Source organism: Cupressus sempervirens, chromosome 5 (assembly GCF_028749045.1).
Source record: "Cupressus sempervirens isolate cs-2001-9-10 chromosome 5, ASM2874904v1, whole genome shotgun sequence".
Taxonomy (NCBI): domain Eukaryota; kingdom Viridiplantae; phylum Streptophyta; class Pinopsida; order Cupressales; family Cupressaceae; genus Cupressus; species Cupressus sempervirens.
Window position 1 is genome coordinate 484210740 of NC_143122.1, and position 18798 is coordinate 484229537.

The 18798-nt window shown below is 37.2% G+C and overlaps 1 protein-coding gene across 1 annotated transcript in view; it reads right to left on the reverse strand.

The window, feature by feature from the left end:
• Positions 1-2023: 2023 nt before the first annotated feature.
• LOC149556852 (uncharacterized) overlaps positions 2024-18798 on the reverse strand; it is a 37946-nt gene continuing 21171 nt past the window's right edge. The window contains exons 2-3 of the mRNA XM_089785923.1: positions 15282-15455; positions 2024-2471 (exon numbers count right to left, since the gene is read on the reverse strand). Coding sequence (XP_089642049.1) covers positions 2371-2471; positions 15282-15455 — 275 coding nt within the window. The 3' untranslated portion in view covers positions 2024-2370. The remainder of the gene's footprint in view (positions 2472-15281; positions 15456-18798) is intronic.

Consider the following 18798-nt stretch of genomic DNA (forward strand, 5'->3'; position numbering starts at 1 on the left):
CATAATCTAAAGTTTAATCATTTGCAGTAGATGATATATAACATTCAATTGGAGAGAATGGTATATCCTAATATAACAGCAAATCACAAAGTCTTGATAGAAGTTTGATTAGCAACAAAATTTGTTCAAAGTCCAGAGTTGCTGGAAACTCTTCTGTCCTTCCTTGGGCGCACGTATCCCCATATCCAATTTGGAAACGTATCCGAAACTGCCCAGATACACGTTGAATATTGTATCCATGCTTGCCTTAAAAAAGTTGATTTTCCAAGCGTGCCAAATACTACGAAATTTGATATTTTTAAGATGTGGCATAAATCTTACCAATTTTTAATTTAAAAAACCTTATTAATACAATTGTTTTTGAAAAAATGGTATAAACAAAACCCGCACCAAAAGACAGAGAAAATGTTTTTCTATTCAGCAACCCATTTTGTTGGGTTATCTTTTGATGCAGCTCTACAATTGAGTTATAAATATTTATGTAGCATTTATGTGTCAATATTGTTTTCGAAGTAATGAAAAACTCCTCTAATAACTTAGAAAATTGCTTTAAATATGTGTATGTGATATTTATTAATGTCGTATCCAGCCGTATCCATATTGGGGATCTTAAAAAATGGCCGTATTCATACCAAATACTGCATCTGTATTTCTATCCGTATCCGTATCCATGCAACTTTGGTTCAAACACAATTGGACAAAGCATTTACAGTGGATGATCCAGCCAACAACGGATGGAAGAAACAATGGAACCTCTTACAGGATCATAATGGAAGAGTGACAAGTACAACTCAAGAAACATTATTCCTTTCTAGAACTGAAGTTACATGATCACAGCTAAACAAATTGTAAGGGAAGCAGCAGGCCCAAAATATGGGGATGTTAGACAGCATGGTTATAGAAATACTATGTACAACATGAACATCTTTTACATGTGAACTAATCTTTTACTTGCACGTTCTTCCAATAGTTTGTGTATCCTCAATGATATTTTAAGCACATGAATGTCTCTAAAAAGAGAGCATTTCAGTACCATCCATTTGCTTTCAGATTCCTCTTTTAAATAGTTTCAGGGGTACTAGTACTAAATACTTCTGTTTAACCATTGGCACGTTTGTAACAGTCTGTGCGAACCATATCCAACAATATAAAAATTGACTCAGATTATGATGCATAAATACATCACTCCATGATGGTAGAGGAGAGGGCAGAGATGAGGATGCAGACATTATGAGTCATTTACTTTCAGAATATGTTATTGAACCCAATGTGGAACACCTAAATCTCGATTCCTCATTAGCCTACATCAGCAAGGAAAAATGAACAAGCAATGGACTCGTTCATAATGCAGCTTTCTTTGGTGCAATATTTATCAATCGAAGATTATAAAGAAATTAAAAAGCAGTACGAGGCCTTTTACATGATCACAATCTAAAGCTTCATCAGTTGCAGCACACAATATAAGACATTCAGTTGGGGGGAATGGTTGATAGTAATATAACAGAAAATCACAAATCTTGATAGAGGTTTTTCTAGTGGTAACATTCGTTTTAACACAATTTGGAGAAAGCACTTACAGTAGATGATCCAGCCAACAGTGGTTGGAAGAGACAGTAGATACTCTTAACAGGGTGATAGTGAGAGAGCAATAAGCACAACTCCAAAACATTATTCCTGTCTAGGACTGAAGCTACATGAAAACAGCTAAAAAAATAATTGAAAGGAAAGCAGCAAGCTTAAATATATGGGGATGTTAGACAGCATAGCTACAGATATTATGTATATCATGACATTTTTTTCAAGTGTACCAACTTTTCAGTTGCATGATTCTTGCAATACTATATGCTTCCTCAATGATGTTTTCAAGAACATGAATATGTATACAAGGACAGCATTTCAGTACCATCCATTGGCTTTCAGATTCCTCTTTTAGTAAGTTTCAGGAATACAGCTTCTGAATACTTATGTTTTTTGTGCTGAACAAGCTGTTATTCATTTCCACCACTAAGTAATTGTAATTCACTTTTTATGCATAAATGCGGAGAAAGGCCTGTATATTAGCTTTATAAGCATCCAAAATCAAGCAGGGAGTATTCAATTAACAATAAAGATATATAGTCTCTGAACAAGTCTAACGCTGAATGCCAATGCTGAACAGATACCATCATAAGATATTTACCTGGAAGGCAGGGCCAACTGTTGAATTTAACAACTGACTCCACAAATTAATACGATGAGAAGAAAAATAAGCTATATTTCATGCCGAAGGACCCTGGGTTGGAAGTCCCATTGTCAAGTATTTCTTAAAATAACATGAGGTAGAGCTGCCATCAGGTTGCCTTACACAAGTTGAAACCCTCATTCCAGGGACTAAACGAGAGAATAGAAATCTATATCTACTTCTGTGGTGGTGAATGCGCAGTTATGAGATATCTCCTGACATAATATTATCTGGATCTGCCACAGGTTGGCTGAAGAAACCACATCAAATACAACCAAAATGACCATAATATCTATCAAAAGTAAAACTGTAGGGCCAAAACTCAGTAAAAAGCTCATAAAAAATACAAGAAAACAGCAGAAGAGGGATTATCTTATTCCTAATTATTTACAGGGTATGGTTAAAGGTTGCAAAGGAGAACTAACAGTAAAAGTAAAAGACATACATAGAAGTTTCCACCCAAACTAATAAAAAGTAAAACTGATTTCAAAAATTGTTCCAAGCTTGACCACAAAACAAATCGAGTAACCTTATTCTTGCACCGGGAGCACACCAAATCCAGCCATAATGATAAAACCAGCCAAAATGAATTTTAAGTATAAACCACAATCTGGAAAAGCTCCAAAAAGGCTGCACCACAGGTTCATCATCCACCCCAAATAAAGACTTTTGCTTGACTAATATAGACAAAATATGGAAAAGGGAAGAAAACTTGGATATTTACATTTACTATTTATTTAAACGTCACATTTGATTTGTCAGACGATTGAAACCTGCCCACTTATCTTGATATATCAAAATTTGGTAAGACCATTTTAATTGCTTCAAACTATTGGCATGTGATTTTGATGCATACACTTAAATTAGGGTATAAAACATAATAACTCCTTGCTGCTTTAGCAAACAAAAAAATGTTGTGTCTTGCCAAGTGACCTCTTTCATAAATAAGTGTTAGGGATTATAGCAGAGAATACAGGTTGCATGTGCATTGTTATGTTTGTCAGTCAGATGTAACAATCACTTATTATCTAAGGAATTGGTAGTCTTGAAATGGTGTGATGCCCCCTTTCATGTGGTATCCCGAATGGTAGGACTATTACTTCAAATTCCCTACTTACTATGTCAAATAGATATGATCTTTAAGCAAGTAATGAGCAGTAAGTAATCTGATCTATTTATAAATATATTTAATAGAAAATGTATAATTATGATGCTCACAGTAATGGAAATTGCAATGATATTACAATGACAATGTCAGTTATATAATAGTAGATTGATAATGGCAATTGTAATATCTGATATTTACAACTTTGTCACGTACAATGGAAAATATCCCATATCAATTGTGCAAACAATCAATGTAAAATATATGTATATGTTTATGTTTCTGATGAGACATGATTATATGCAAAGTCTGATGTAATCTTGCTACAGTGATCTGATTGTTGTCTCTAGTATTCAACTATAGGCTTGCAATGATAACATTGGCTATGTCTGATGTAGTGATAAATATATGCACAAGAGATGTTGTTTCTGAATATGGCTTATAAAGCCGGCTGTGTCTGATGTAACAATAAATGTATGCACTGGAGATGTCGTCTCTGAATAAAGCAATATATTCTTGCCTGAAGGATGCCATAAGGCAATATGCTCTTAACAGGGCAATCCGTAAAGGGTAATGATGAATGTGGATATGTAATGAATGGAGATATAGAAATTCTGTGAGATGTGTATGATGCTGTGAGATGTATGAATGATGGAATTGAATTGTAAGTTGGTGGGAGATACACAATACATATGAAATATGGAAATCACCATCAAGCAGTGGTAACGCTGGTTATTTAATGCAATGCAGATTGTCATGTGTATAGAGATGTATGGCTGTCTTGAAATACGTGAAATGGAATGAATATGAATGTGAGTTTACAATTTCTTATCCAATCATGGATACTGGTTACATGATGGTGGGTGGGCCTAGCCAACCACTATGCTACAGTTCGTTCATGAAGTCAGCAAGGTCATGGTATCATTTAAGAGTGATCAAAGGATTGATCACTTTTAGATATTATCATAATAATACTGGCTGCATGGAGATGATGGACTAAGTGCATCAATCCTCGTATAATTAGAAACCTCACTGTGGTTCACTTATAGCTAAACATATTATACAATGTTTATACAAGTGATGCCGCCCCTTGTCATAATATTTATGCTGTTAATGAGGAATACAAATAGTTTCAAATTAGGGATATCACAGTCTCCCCTCCTTCAAAATGCTTGCCCATGAACATTTGGTTACTATCTTCTTGCTGAATAATTTTGCAATTGAGGCCACATCCAACTCCTCCATCTTTCTTCATGATGACTTCAACTCCTAGTTGACCTGGCCCATCTTTCCTTTGTGGGCGATTTTGCTTTTGATTTAGAATGCATTCCTTACGCTGGGAGAATGTGCATACGATGTTGCTCTAGTTATGATTTCAACCAAAGACGAGATTGAAATGGTTTTCCTCTCTTCTGTAGATTGGCAGTGATTGTTTGGTGGATCATTGTTTAGTGAACCCTGCAAGATGTACTCATGCCCCTGTGCTTTGAACTTGAAGTTTTGCTGCTTGAAGTTTTGTTTGAAGCTGCAAATCTGTCTCATCCATTGAACCCCAAGAATCATGTTGAATTTCCCAATTTTCATGATAGGGAAGTGATCCATATAAGTGTAATTCCTCATAATGACTGCAAGTTTGGGAGGTACAGTGTTGCAGTTCACGATTGACCCATTAGCTAATGTGTTCTCAACGTCTTTTTGCTTATAACTTGGTATTCTAAGGGCTGCAACCAAGTTAGTGTTGATAAAGTTATGGGTTGAAACTTGAACCACTATCCAATAGAATATTTATGTCTTTCTCTTCAAGACTACCCTTGACTTGAAAAGTGTTTTGGGCCAGTCCATGCAAAGTGGCCAGGAACCCTTCTTGCTTGTGTTCTAAAGGCAGTTTACCTTCTTGGTCGGAATCACTATCAGTACTTTCAAAGTCTTCATCCTCGTCACCAAAAAGCCTCACCTCAATATAATGAATTTGTTTCTTTCTTTTTACTGCCAAAAAATTTGCCTGCAAAAATTTCAAACATATGTGTACCTCCCTGCTCCTATAAACTTGCAAGAAACGGACTCCCTTTTTGTTCCTATTCAACTTATTTGTTAGCATAATTGACGAGGATAAAATAAAAAAAAGGCCCATGGATATTTAAGCATTAAGAGTTCAAAGTGATTTTAGAATCAATCCTTATTCATGAAGCTATGCTAGATATATCATCAGAGCCTATCATTTCGATTGGAAGGTACAAATGTGTGGACACATTTTAGCTTGTCAATTTGGTGTTGAATCACATTCTACACCTAACATTGGATAATGATTGGATTTAATGTTCACAACATAAATGGAATGTATCGAAGGAATTTATGTCTGCAATTAGATGCATTGGTTTGTTTGTTGGGACATGATCTACAAAAGATTCAATTTTAGTTCTCAAGCTGCATCTGCAAACCAATAAAGAAGCTCACAGGTTTGAGCTGGCATGGATAGCAGTGATGCATTGCTTTATCTTTAGCAAAATCACACCCATCTTCAAGCAATCAAGATTTTGCGAGAACATTTGACTAGAAGAATGATCCACGTCACGCCATTATTCATTCAAGTCTTTGCAGTTCTTGCAACCCAATCATGCCCAGAAGCCACATTTTCCAGATACTACTAAAAAGAAAATGATGAGTTTCCACAATCCTTTATGGATTTGATCTGTATAGACATTATGGTTATACCTTATTAGTATATTACATCTGAAAGATCAAGTATCAGTTTGCTTTTAGGTCATTGGCGGTGGATGAGAGTCATTCAAAAACTTTCTTTGGGTTCCAAAGCATCTATTTGAGCAATGGGATTTCCAGAATTTGTTTTCCAAGCTTCTCTTTATTTGAGTACCAAAGGGTATGTCGGTTTCCAAGGCTGTCTCCAGAATTTGGATGGTAAGTGGAACAAGTGCAAATTCCTATGTCATGGCCCAATGAGGTTCCCAGAACCTCATCGGAGCCCGACACGTTAAATAGGACTGTGGAGATAAAGCTTTTTCATTGTTCTAAATTAGTGTTGGAACCAGACACAGGTCTCTGAACCACCTAAGTCACTGACATTGTAAGGCGGCAAAGTGAACGTTTAAAAGAAAGAAAATCACCATGATTTATAGCTTGCTACAAATGAAGTGAAATCTGGCCATTTAGTGAGTTCCAGAACCATCTGTGTATCCCCATGGAGGTGTCAGAATTGATATTGGGTTCTGAAATAGTTCCTACCACAATATGAAACCCCGACATAATTACTCTCTCAACCACACGAAAATGCAACAACACATTTTCTTGAAAATTGTAAAAGAATTTGGAATGCGTTCTCAAAATGCTTTTGCATTTTGGTACTGGGTTGGTGGCCAGTACAGTGTGTGCAGTGTTGTGGGTGTTTTTCCCATTATCACTTCAGTATTGCTGCCCTATTGTAAGCAAGTTCTTGGAAGGAACACGGAGTATAGATCGCCACTTCTACACTGCTCCTTTTTTCTTTAAATCAGTTTACTGGACCTTTTGAGCATATGGAATGTATCCTTTCTTGGGTATCCTGCTAGGGCCATCTTGCCTTATTCTCGGGCTCTAGAGAAATTTTCTTATATCTAACAGCTCAGCATGGAGAGGTATCGGAAGGGAGTTTCCATTGATGGTGCCCAATTGCCTTTTGAGGCTGGTGAAATCAATTTTGGGGAGCCCTGAAAAAATGGCTAGCATAGCTTTCACCAGTTAAATCATCAGTTGGTATCAGACAAGTTCTACTCCATAGGTCAGAGCCTCTCTCTAATCTATTTGATTAAAGTTTTTCAAGCTCTTACGCACAAATGTCTTTTAGAGGCATCCTGCTAGAAACCTCACAACTTCATTTCTAGAGCAATTGTGTAATGTCCCCTTTTTGGAACATTAGGAAATTAAGTATATGTTCATGGAATATTAAATTGACTCATGAGAACACAGTATAAATTAATTCAAAAAGGGTCAAATTAATTGAATACAGAGAGTTGAAGTGACAAAAGAGGAAACATGACAAAAGACAGAGAAGTGGAAACTGAAGAATCACAGCTGGATGCATTAAAAGAAGGGAGACTCATTTTGCAATGCTTGGATTTGAGATTGATTTTCTTGTTTCTCTTTGGAGAACTTTGGGAAGCTACCAGCTTTCTCTTGTTGAAGTCTGAGGACGGAAACCTCACGATCTTCTAGGTGGATTGCCTGTAGCCCCAATTCATAATCTGTGGTGGATTCACATAAGAATTCACATCTGAGACTATTGGTGCATCTTCATTGTTTCGTTCCAATCTTACTGTTACACAGTATTTAAGATTGGATATTGATATCTAGTTATTGTATTGCTGATGTATAATGCAATGACGTATTTTGAGGTCTTTTAACGAGCATTTACTTGTTCATTGATGGTTTATTTTGTTGGGTTTATTTGCAAAATATATTTGTTGTTTCCCGAAAATTATTCTAAAGTAAGTTTGGGAAAAATATCCGACTAGGATATTATAGTGGTTACCACTATAATATTTGGGAAAAATATCTGACTGGGATATTATAGTGGCTCTGAGGGGGACAAGCAGAAATCTGAAATCTGGTTATGGCATTGACGTTTGGGACATGCTTCCTTTGGTTACCTAAAGAAATTATTTCCTAGTTTATTTGCAAAATTTGATGTCTAGGACAAGCTCTAGTGATCTAGTGGTAATCTTGGACATCTCTGAAGATGTGATCATCGTAGTCTAGAGTTTGAATTTCCTTCTTGTACTCCCCCTGAAGTTTAGGCTCAGAGGAAAAATACATCGAGTCTTCAAATATGTACAATCATCAATAAAAGTAAGTCTCAGGAAGCATGTCCCATACATCGATGCTATAACCAGATTTCAGATTTCTGCTTGTCCCCCTCAAAGCCATCCATCACTAGAGCTTGTCTCATATTAAGATTGGATCACGTTGGTTTGTTACTTTTATTGATGATTGTACTCGGATGACTTGGGTATTTTATTGATGATTGTAAGTCTTTAAATATGTCTACACTTGTTTCTAATAGTGCATGGATAATTACTGGTTCATTGATGGTTTATTTTGTTGGGTTTATTTGCAAAACATATTTGTTGTTTTCCGAAAAATATTCTAAAGTAAATTTGGGAAAAATATCCAACTGAGATATTATAGTGGCTCTGAGGGGGACAAGCAGAAATCTGAAATCTGGTTATGGCATCGACATCTGGGACATGCTTCCTTTGGTTACTTGAAGAAATTATTTCCTAGTTTATTTGCAAAATTTGAGGGCCATCACTAAAGCTTGTCTCATATTAAGATTGGATCACGTTGGTTTGTTACTTTTATTGATGATTGTACTCGGATGACTTGGGTACTTTATTGATGATTGTAAGTCTTTAAATATGTCTACACTTGTTACCATCAGAGCAATTCAGACCATACTTTATTCATAAAGAATCAGCAGGGTAAGATCACTGCACTTATTGTGTATATGGATGACATGATAGTTACAGGAAATGATCCTGAAGAAAGGAGGGCTCTGAGGGGGACAAGCAGAAATCTGAAATCTGGTTATGGCATCGACCTCTGGGACATGCTTCCTTTGGTTACCTGAAGAAATTATTTCCTAGTTTATTTGCAAAATTTGATGTTTCTAGCTTCTGGTGTGAAGTTTGTGAACTTGCAAAAAGCCATCATGCTTCTTTTCCATTAACTTTGAATAAAAGTCCAGTTCCATTTATGATCATACATTCTGATGTTTGGGGTCCATCCAAAGTCACTACCTTGGGTGGATCATGTTGGTTTGTTACTTTTATTGATGATTGTACTTGGATGACTTGGGTATTTTATTGATGATTGTAAGTCTTTAAATATGTCCACACTTGTTTCTAATAGTGCATGGATAATTGATTTCGGTGCTACGGATCGTATGGCATTTGATTCTAGACAGGCCTCATCCCTTAAACCATCCTCACAAAAATTTGTTTCCACTGCCAATGGCTCTCCAGCCCCAATTATTGGAGAAGGATCCTTACCTCTCACTGATACTTTGAATCTAGATTCTATTTTAGTGGTTTTGTCTTTGGATTACAATTTGTTGTCAATTTCCCAAATCACCACTACTTTACTTTGTGTTGTAATTTTTTGGCCTAATTTTTGTGTGTTTAAGGACATCCAAATGAGGCAAATGATTGGTTGTGGTGTTAGGCGAGGGAAGTTGTATTACTTGGACTTGGTGTCAAAGAGTTTGGACAAGCTACGTCAAGCTCTAATGATGGATGGCTTTGAGGGGGACAAGCAGAAATCTGAAATCTGGTTATGGCATCGACGTTTGGGACATGCTTCCTTTGGTTACTTGAAGAAATTATTTTCTAATTTATTTGCAAAATTTGATGTTTCTAGCTTCCAGTGTGAAGTTTGTGAACTTGCAAAAAGCCATCGTGCTTCTTTTCCATTAATTTTGAATAAAAGTCCAGTTCCATTTATGATCATACATTCTGATGTTTGGGGTCCATCCAAAGTCACTACCTTGGGTGGATCATCTTGGTTTGTTACTTTTATTGATGATTGTACTCGAATGACTTGGGTATGCTTAATGAAGTCTAAAAGTGATATGAACTTGTTATTTCAAAAAAATTATAACATGATTCGTACTCAATACAATGCACAAGTTCAAGTTCTTCGTAGTGACAATGGAGGCGAATATTTGAGTTCTAAACTTCAGCAGTATCTGGAAGCACACGAAACTATTCATCAAACTACTTGTTCCAATACACCTCAGCAGAATGGGGTAGCCGAGAGGAAAATTCGTCACTTATTGGAGGTTGTTTGTGCTTCTCTGATAGAAGCCCATATGCCATTATCCTATTGGGGCGAAGCACTTACCTCTGCAGCATATTTGATCAACCAGGTACCCTCCAATGCTATTGATTTCCAGACACCATCCCAAGCTCTCATTGAGGCAGTTGTTGCTCCTGCTGTCCCAAATTTACCTCCTCACGTCTTTGCTTGTGTAGCTTTCGTACACCTCCATAAGCATCAGCGCAACAAGTTATCTCCTCGAGTGCTGCAATGTGTCTTTATAGGATATGTTGCTTATCAAAAGGGGTACCGATGCTATCATCCTCTAACTCAACGAATGTTTATTACATTGGATGTAGTTTTTCATGAAGACTCGATGTATTTTTCCTCTAAGCCTAAACTTCAGGGGGAGTACCAGAAGGAAATTTAGACTCTAGACTATGATGATCACATCTCTGAAGATGTGGATGTTCACATTCTTGAAGATGTGGGTAGCTTGGACATCTCTAAAGAAGGGGAACTCTCTGAAACTGTTAATCAAGAAGTAGGTGAAAATTTGGATCAAAGCAGTGATGAACACCCAAAAAGTGAAGCTGTGGGTCCACCTCCATACGAGTCCCTCATACCACACCAATCGCTTACCAAGGATGTTCTTAAACCATCTAGAAAACAGCTACCCCAACGTCTCACCAGAGGTATCCCTAAATCCACATATGAACCCGAACTTTCTAGTAAAGTTAAATATCGTATGAGTCATTATGTGTCTAACCATTGTTTATCAGAATCAAATCAGTCATTTGTAAATCAATTATCTACTGTATCTATTCCTAACAATGTACAGGAAGCCTTAGCTGATCCAAGGTGGAAAGCCGCTATGAATGAGGAGATGAAATCATTACAAGAAAATAATACCTGCGAACTTGTTGACCGTCCACCAGGAAAGAAACCAATTGGATGTCGGTGGGTTTATATTGTTAAGTACAAAGCAGATGGTACAATTGAACACTTTAAGGCGAGACTGGTGGCAAAAGGGTACACCCAAACCTATGGGATCAATTATACAGAGACATTTGTACCTGTAGCTAAAATTAATACAGTATGAGTCTTGCTATCTCTAGCTGTGAACTTGGGTTGGCCTTTACAATAGTTTGATGTGAAGAACACTTTTCTACATGGAGAGTTGTCCGAAGAAGTCTACATGGAACTCCCACCTAGCTGCATGATACTAGAAATACATAGTCTGAAGTTGTGCAGATTAAAGAAGTCACTATATGGGTTGAAACAATCTCCAAAGGCATGGTTCGGAAGATTCACAAAGTCAATGAAAGCCTTTGGTTACCATCAGAGCAATTCAGACCATACTTTATTCATAAAGAATCAGCAGGGCAAGATCATTGCACTTATTGTGTATGTGGATGACATGATAGTTATAGGAAATGATCCTAAAGAAAGGAGGGCTCTCAAGGATTACTTGTTCAGAGAATTCGAAATGAAAGACCTCAGTCCCTTGAAATATTTCCTTGGGATCAAAGTGTCTCAATCTGATAAAGGGAATTTTTTGTCTCAAAGAAAGTATGCCTTGGACTTATTACAGGAAACCGGTATGTCAGCATGTCAACCCACTGATACGCCCATGGAAGAAGGATTGAAGTTATGTATTGAGTCTAATCAGGTACCAGTTGATAAAGGAAGATACCAAAGACTCGTAGGAAGAATGATGTATTTAGCACACACAAAGCCAAACCTTGCCGATGCATTAAGTATTGTTAGCCAGTTTATGCATAATCCTAGAGAGCAACATATGAATGCAGTTATGTGCATTCTGAGGTATCTAAAGTCTGCTCCTGGAAAAGGAATTTTATTCACTAAAAATGAGGACTATCAAAGTGTGGATGCATATACTAATGCTGACTACGCTGGAGCAATAGATGACAGGTGTTTTACTTCAGGTTATTTCACCTTTGTAGGAGGTAATCTTGTTACATGGAGAAGCAAAAAATAGAATGTTGTTGCACGATCAAGTGCGAAGGCAAAATTTAGAGGTATGGCACTTGGAGTATGTAAAGCATTGTGGCTAAGACTTCTCCTGAGAGATTTGGGCTGTCCGCCTAGGCGACCAATTCACCTATATTGTGACAATAAAGCAGCATGTGATATTGCTCATAATCCGGTTCAACATGATCGTACAAAGCATGTGGAGGTAGACAGATTCTTTATTAAGGAGAAGTTGGATGAGAAGATTGTGGAGCTGCCTAAGATTCGATCAGAAGATCAGCTGGCCGATATTCTTACCAAAGCAGTTTCAAGTCGAGTGTTCTCAAAGTTTTTGGGCAAGTTGGGCATGTGAGATATCTATGCACCAACTTGAGGGGGAGTGTTGCAATATTAGATTGTTTCTAATATTGAACTGATTCTTTTCCTGATTCTTTCCTAAACTATTATTTCCTAAATTGATTCTTTCCTTTCCTGTAGCTTTCCTGTAGCTCTTTTCTTTTCCTATAGCTTTATATTTTGTGGCACACAACTATATATGTACCTGTACAGTTTTATGTGAATACAATGAATGGAAAATATTCTTCTAGATTTCTGATTTTCAAGTCATATTTGGAAAAAAGGTTTTTATGAAGAAATGGAAAAAATAATTGATTGAGGATATACACTGCCGAATAGTAAGTATTTGCATTTGAGAAATAAAAAATTGTTGTGGGAAGATTGTAACTGTAAAAATTCTTTTGGTGTCAAGTATTACCTATTATTATCACACTATACTTTAGCGTATGTTGTATATTGGAGTATCTGAATGCAATTCAAAAACTTTGTGTTGGGGGTCGGTTCAATCAGTTTTGGTGTGCATTTGCACACTAATATTTCATAAACAATTGTCACAATAAGTAAATATATGAATATTAAAGGAGTCCTAGCACAATAAATTGACAAAATTTAGGATATTTTATGGACGGATATTGAAGATTGAAATATGTTGTCGTTTCCTATAGTTGGAAATATTTTATAGATTATACTTTCAGGTGCCTTGTAATTTTGAATACAGTCGATTGTCGTAAATATGAATAGGCATCGTGCATATACTTGTGTAAAAGAGGACAAACCTTGCCTGGAACTATTTGGGGGTACAGTGATAAGAGGAATCAGACAAATGGTGAAATACCACTGAAAGTGCAGCCTTGACCTGAAAGGACATTGGGTGAGCCATTTAATTAATGGGAACAAAAATAGGCACTCAGTGTAGACTCGAGAGAAGGAACTTAAATTCAATCTGACGTATTTCGCAAGTCTGGAAAAATTTAAGTTCGCTGTCTCACAGCCATCTGGGATTAAAACTATGAAGTGGGACCGACAAGTGATCGCAGAAGCAGGTGGTGTGGCTAAGGGCACTATGCTCATCGAAAACATTGGAGATTTCTTTTGAGGTATTACTTCTGAGACTGGCGTACATGTTGCCATCATATTCGGGACATGGGGATGAGATGTTGGCTCGAATAGTTTAATCACCCATGCTTTATATTTCACCCCTAATATTTGTCGTGGAAGTCTGTAGTTGTTGTGAATGCTAGCATTGAACTTTCTGTGGTAAATATAGCAATCGATGGATAAGAGAAATGTCATTCACCGTAAACTGAAGTCCATAGAGTTGAAAGTAATTGCGTGATTATGCTGGCTATTTGAGCAGAAACACATTGAAACTATCCTGGTCCTGAGCTTGTGAAATGGACATTTAAATTGTGGTGAGCGGACTTGAGAAGACAAAATTTCTAGTGTTGTCAAACGAGTCTCCTAGTATCTTCGGTTACACCAGAATGGGGGCAGTGATTATCAGCGTCAATAATTAGCCAAAAAAAGGAATGAGAAGATTCTTCATAATTAACATCAAGAAGAGCAGAAACGACAGTTTCTGATTTTGTTTGTTAAAGCCCAAGTTCACGCAGAGAATCCTCTGCTCAATGTAACATGTATTTGAATATCTTTAGGAAACGGAAGTTGGTGAAACGGCCATGTATTTCGTGAGATAGGAAAAATGGAGAAGCGTAACAAAAAGGAGAGAATATTTGGCTGAAGAAATAACTCAGAAATAATTGTAATAAAAAGCATACAGGCATTTGAGTGCTCGCAAAAGAAGACTTTAGGGTGGACGGCAATGCTTATGAGGCACGAGAACAGCGTTCTATATTAGCGCTAACATCAATAGCGTTCTCAGAATATTTCAAGTTGGTGTCGTGATTATAGTGTCGTGAGTCTCTTGGATGCGGCATATGTAATCTTCAATTGGTGCTATTAATATATCAGACACGATATTATTCTAGAGAAGCTCTGCATATTATTCCACGTCGTGAGCCTGCCTTGGGTATAGAAAACCACATCTGCAATTATAGGACTGTATCTTGCAAGGAGATAATTAAATTCGATGTGGAAAGGTTCTAATTACAGTAAGTTAAACTTGAAGCATAACCATGGACAAAGTGTGAAAAGGACAACATCCTTGAATTCCAAAAGTAACAATGTGGCTGGTGTTTCTGAAGTGAGTCGGATTCACAATTATCAGGCCTCCTTGATTATTTGGCATCAAACAACTCAGGGATGTTGCAAATATCTTTGTAATTCCTCATCAATTGTTCGAGTAAATCAAATTGATATCTCTCCTTGCAGGCATTCTATTGAGACTATAAAATGTTTAGAACTGTCATGAATGTAATAGAAGAAATATCACGTATGTGCTCCTTGGGTGAAATCGGGTTAAAGAATACCAAGTTCTGTTGGTGTTGCTGATTGGTAATGGGTAGAAAATGACAGTGGGGCATTATATTCAACACTTATACCACACTGAATCAGACTGACTGACAGGAAGAAGCCACTTACAACTTCTTAAGGAATGCAGCTAGAGTGAGGAATACATTAGACCGCAGGTCACTAATACCAGTTACTTATCTCAGCAATCCTTACCAAGAGTTATGCGGCAGAAGAAAAATTGGGTGTTGTGAAAAACCAAAATGCCAGTATGTACTGTATTATGCAGAGACCTTAGTGACTTGAGTTAGATCATGTAAAGCAATGACAGTGAAGTAAGAATGTACTATGTATGGGAAAGAATTGTGAGCAGAATTTCAAATTTTGCTGAGAAATAGTAACTATTACCTTGTTTGGTAACTGGAGCCACTGGGTGTTTTTTGAGAGTTGGAGAAGTTATGAATTGTATATTGTTTTTGATCTCCCAAATGCACCGTTCCAAAACAAGGTTGCGAGAATCACCAGTTGGAGTGATCCTAAATTTCTGAGCAGTTATATCTGAGAAGGCTGATAGCTGCACAACTGAAGACAACAGTATATTATTGGGAGCTTATTCAGTCAAAGCCCTTAGAGTGCATAAATATTAGTGCCAAACAGCTGACATCTACAGAAATAACAACTGTCCTAACTAAAACCCACAATCAAACTCCAAGTAAGCTCAGAGATTTACTAAGATGTAAAGTGTCAGCCAAAATTATAGCTGGTGGAAGTAGTGAAAAACTGGGCAGCTTATACGAACTGTTGAGCAGATCAAAAACCAAGAAGTCGCAATTTTAATGGCATCAAATGACATACCAGAATTGGCCAAAATACTCTTTGAGATAGGTAACAAACTTGGCGTGGAACCACAAACAGAGGAAAATGCTCTCATCACCTTAATCCAGATGGAAGGATGTCTGAGGATTGTTGAGCAATCACCCCCGGATTTATTGCAGACTACTCTTCTGCCTACAGTGACTGAGTTGAAACAACACAAGTGGCTGAAACATCCAGATGGCAAGGTTAAACTGTTGGTTACTTCTTGTCTGATGGAGATCATAAGAATTTTAGCACTGCAAGAACCTTATAAAGAAGACATCGTGAAGGAGTTAATACAACGTATTGTTGATAGTTTTCAAAATCTAAAGGATTGCTGTAATAATCATTTCCCTAGAATGACTGCTATACTAGAGACATTTGCAGAAATCAGATTATGCAATCTTATGCTTGACATGGGATTGTACGATTTAATATATACCATGTTTCAAAATCTATTAGGCACAATCAGGAAAGAACATAATGTAGATGTTATTGCAGCCATAGAAAATATTATGGTTATGTCAATTAATGAGAGTGATGCTCATTTCCAGTCGCTACTTCGAATGTTGTTAGCAATTTCAAATAGAAAACAAAAGGCTTCACAAGGTGCTTATAAGCTGGTCAAAAGGGTGCTCAAACAATAGCCAAAAGTTGAGAAGTAAAAACAATGGGCTAAACAAGAACCGAAGGCAAAGGAATTACAGGTTGTAGAATGTCAGAAAGTGAGCAAGAATAAAATGAGGAAAAAGCAGCTCTGTTTTAATTGCAAGCAATCTTAGTCTCATGGTCACTATTGCGAGGATAACAAGGAGGAAGAGTCAGCTCAAGTTGAGCATTTATTAGTCCAGCCTCTACATGACGAAGACCATGAGAGGGAACCCACTATGGATGATGGTAAGGAATATCCTAGTATCTTATTTGGTGAATTGGAGGTTACAATTGACAGACATTATGGTGATCACAAGGTTGAAAATGAATCTCTCCACGAGGATGGACAAGGTGAAAACAACGACATAATAGTTGATGAGGTAAAACATTTTGAGATGGAGGAAAATCAAAAATAGAGCACAGTTGAAAATGATGATGTCAGTATAGAGGCTGAGTTGAAGAACCAATCAGAAATTCTATTTCTAGTTGATGATTTCAGAGCATATAATTTGGAGGATAACCTGAAAGTATCAGATGATTGGGATATTTCAGCCTTCGTGCAGCTTGATAAAACCCATTAGAGCATTGAGGAGGTGTTGCGGGAAGTTCAAAAAGGGGAAAGGAGAAATGAGACAGTGAATAGAATTAATAGTGGATTTTTGCATACACTCAAAAAAGGCATTGGAAATGATCAAATCAGATTACTTGAAGTTGGTGAAAGACGGACATGGCTATCAATCATGCTGAAGATAAAGAGAAGGAGATAGATGAGTTATGTCTCTAAGTATGGCACATCACTCTTTATTCCAAGCTGAAAATCAGATTACATGACAGCTACTACCAGCAAAGATGATCATAAGATCAAGGATATCTTACACATTGTAGAAGGGATCGATATCCTTGGTGAGAATGAAAGTGAGCTTAGTGCCCCCATTTCGCCATACCTACATGAGGCTTATTATGATGAACAAAGCTTTAAGGATCAGCGAGAAGCCAAACACATGGGTTCTGATTTTTACTTATATATCTACACAATGCCACATGGTTAGGGATGAGACAAGTGAAAACGATTCAGAGACTTCACTTGGTAGTGATCATTTCATTGATGGAAATGTTGATTCTACTATCCATACTTATGGTGAAGCAGATAATTCAGAGTTGTCTTAAGTGTGCCCTAAGGATTTTTACAGCTTACCTAGAGATTTATCGTAATGTTTCGTTCTAGAGTTGCCTTACGAAGTCTCTATATTTTTAGTATCGTCAATCAAACCTCAACCTGTTACACTCATTGTCGCACAATGGAAAGCCTACGCAACATCCGTACGGTGAATACAATGTCTATACGGTATGGATTTGGGGACGGTATGATAGGCTATTAGAATGTTTGTGCTTCAGGAATACGTTTGTGCTTTGATTAGAAGATACCATACAAAAAAAATTCTCTAGCCCTTCGATGTTGTTTTCTTTGTCACTTTATTTTCCAGCTTTCCAACAACATCTCGTAGTATGCTTCAGGTAGTCTTGTTTTGTGCTTTAGGTATCTGGCCATGTGCTCCAGATCGTATCCCTCGATGCTTCGAATAGCCAGTGCTTCAGGTAGTTCTCCCTCAATGCTTCAGTTAGTTTTTCTTGATGCTTCAGGTAGTCTTCCTCAATGCTTTGGGTAGTCTTTTTCAATGCTTCAGTAGTCTTCCTCAATGCTTCAGGTAGCCAGTGATTTAGGTAGTTCTCCCTTAGTGCTTCGGATACTCTACCTTTATGCTTCAGGTAGTCTTCCTCAATGCTTTGGGTAGTCCTTTTCAATGCTTTGGTAGTCTTCCTTTATGCTTCAAGTAGGCTTCAGGTAGTTCTCCCTCAGTGCTTTAGGTAGTCTTTCTTTATGCTTAAGGTAGTCTTCCTCAGTACTTCAAGTAGTCCTTTTCAATGCTTTGGTAGTCTTCCTCAACGCTTTGGGTAGCCAGTGCTTCAAGTAGTTCTCCCTCAGTGCTTTGGGTAGTCTTTCTTTATGCCTTGAGTAGTCTATACAATTCATATCAGAAAGACAATATGGTCGTACGGCCCAAGGCTGATGAGAGTTGTTTGTGTGACTGGTTGGAGATGGTCGTATAGTATGGAACAAGATGGTCGTACAGTATGCAAATGGTCATACAATTTGTGTACAACACAAGAAGTCATACGTTATTGATTGAGGTGTCTGTACGATTTGAACTGCAGTTGTACGGTGGAGTCTGGGGGTTGTGCAGATTGATACGAAAGTCGCAAAGGGTCGTCGAGGTGATGGATTCAACTGTACTTTGAGATGCCAGAACAAAGTGAATATATTTGCCAAAAATGTCAATTAATGCCACTACAAATATTGAAATCCAATCACAAATATATACATATATGTATTTGCAAACAAAGATGGTGGGCGGAATTG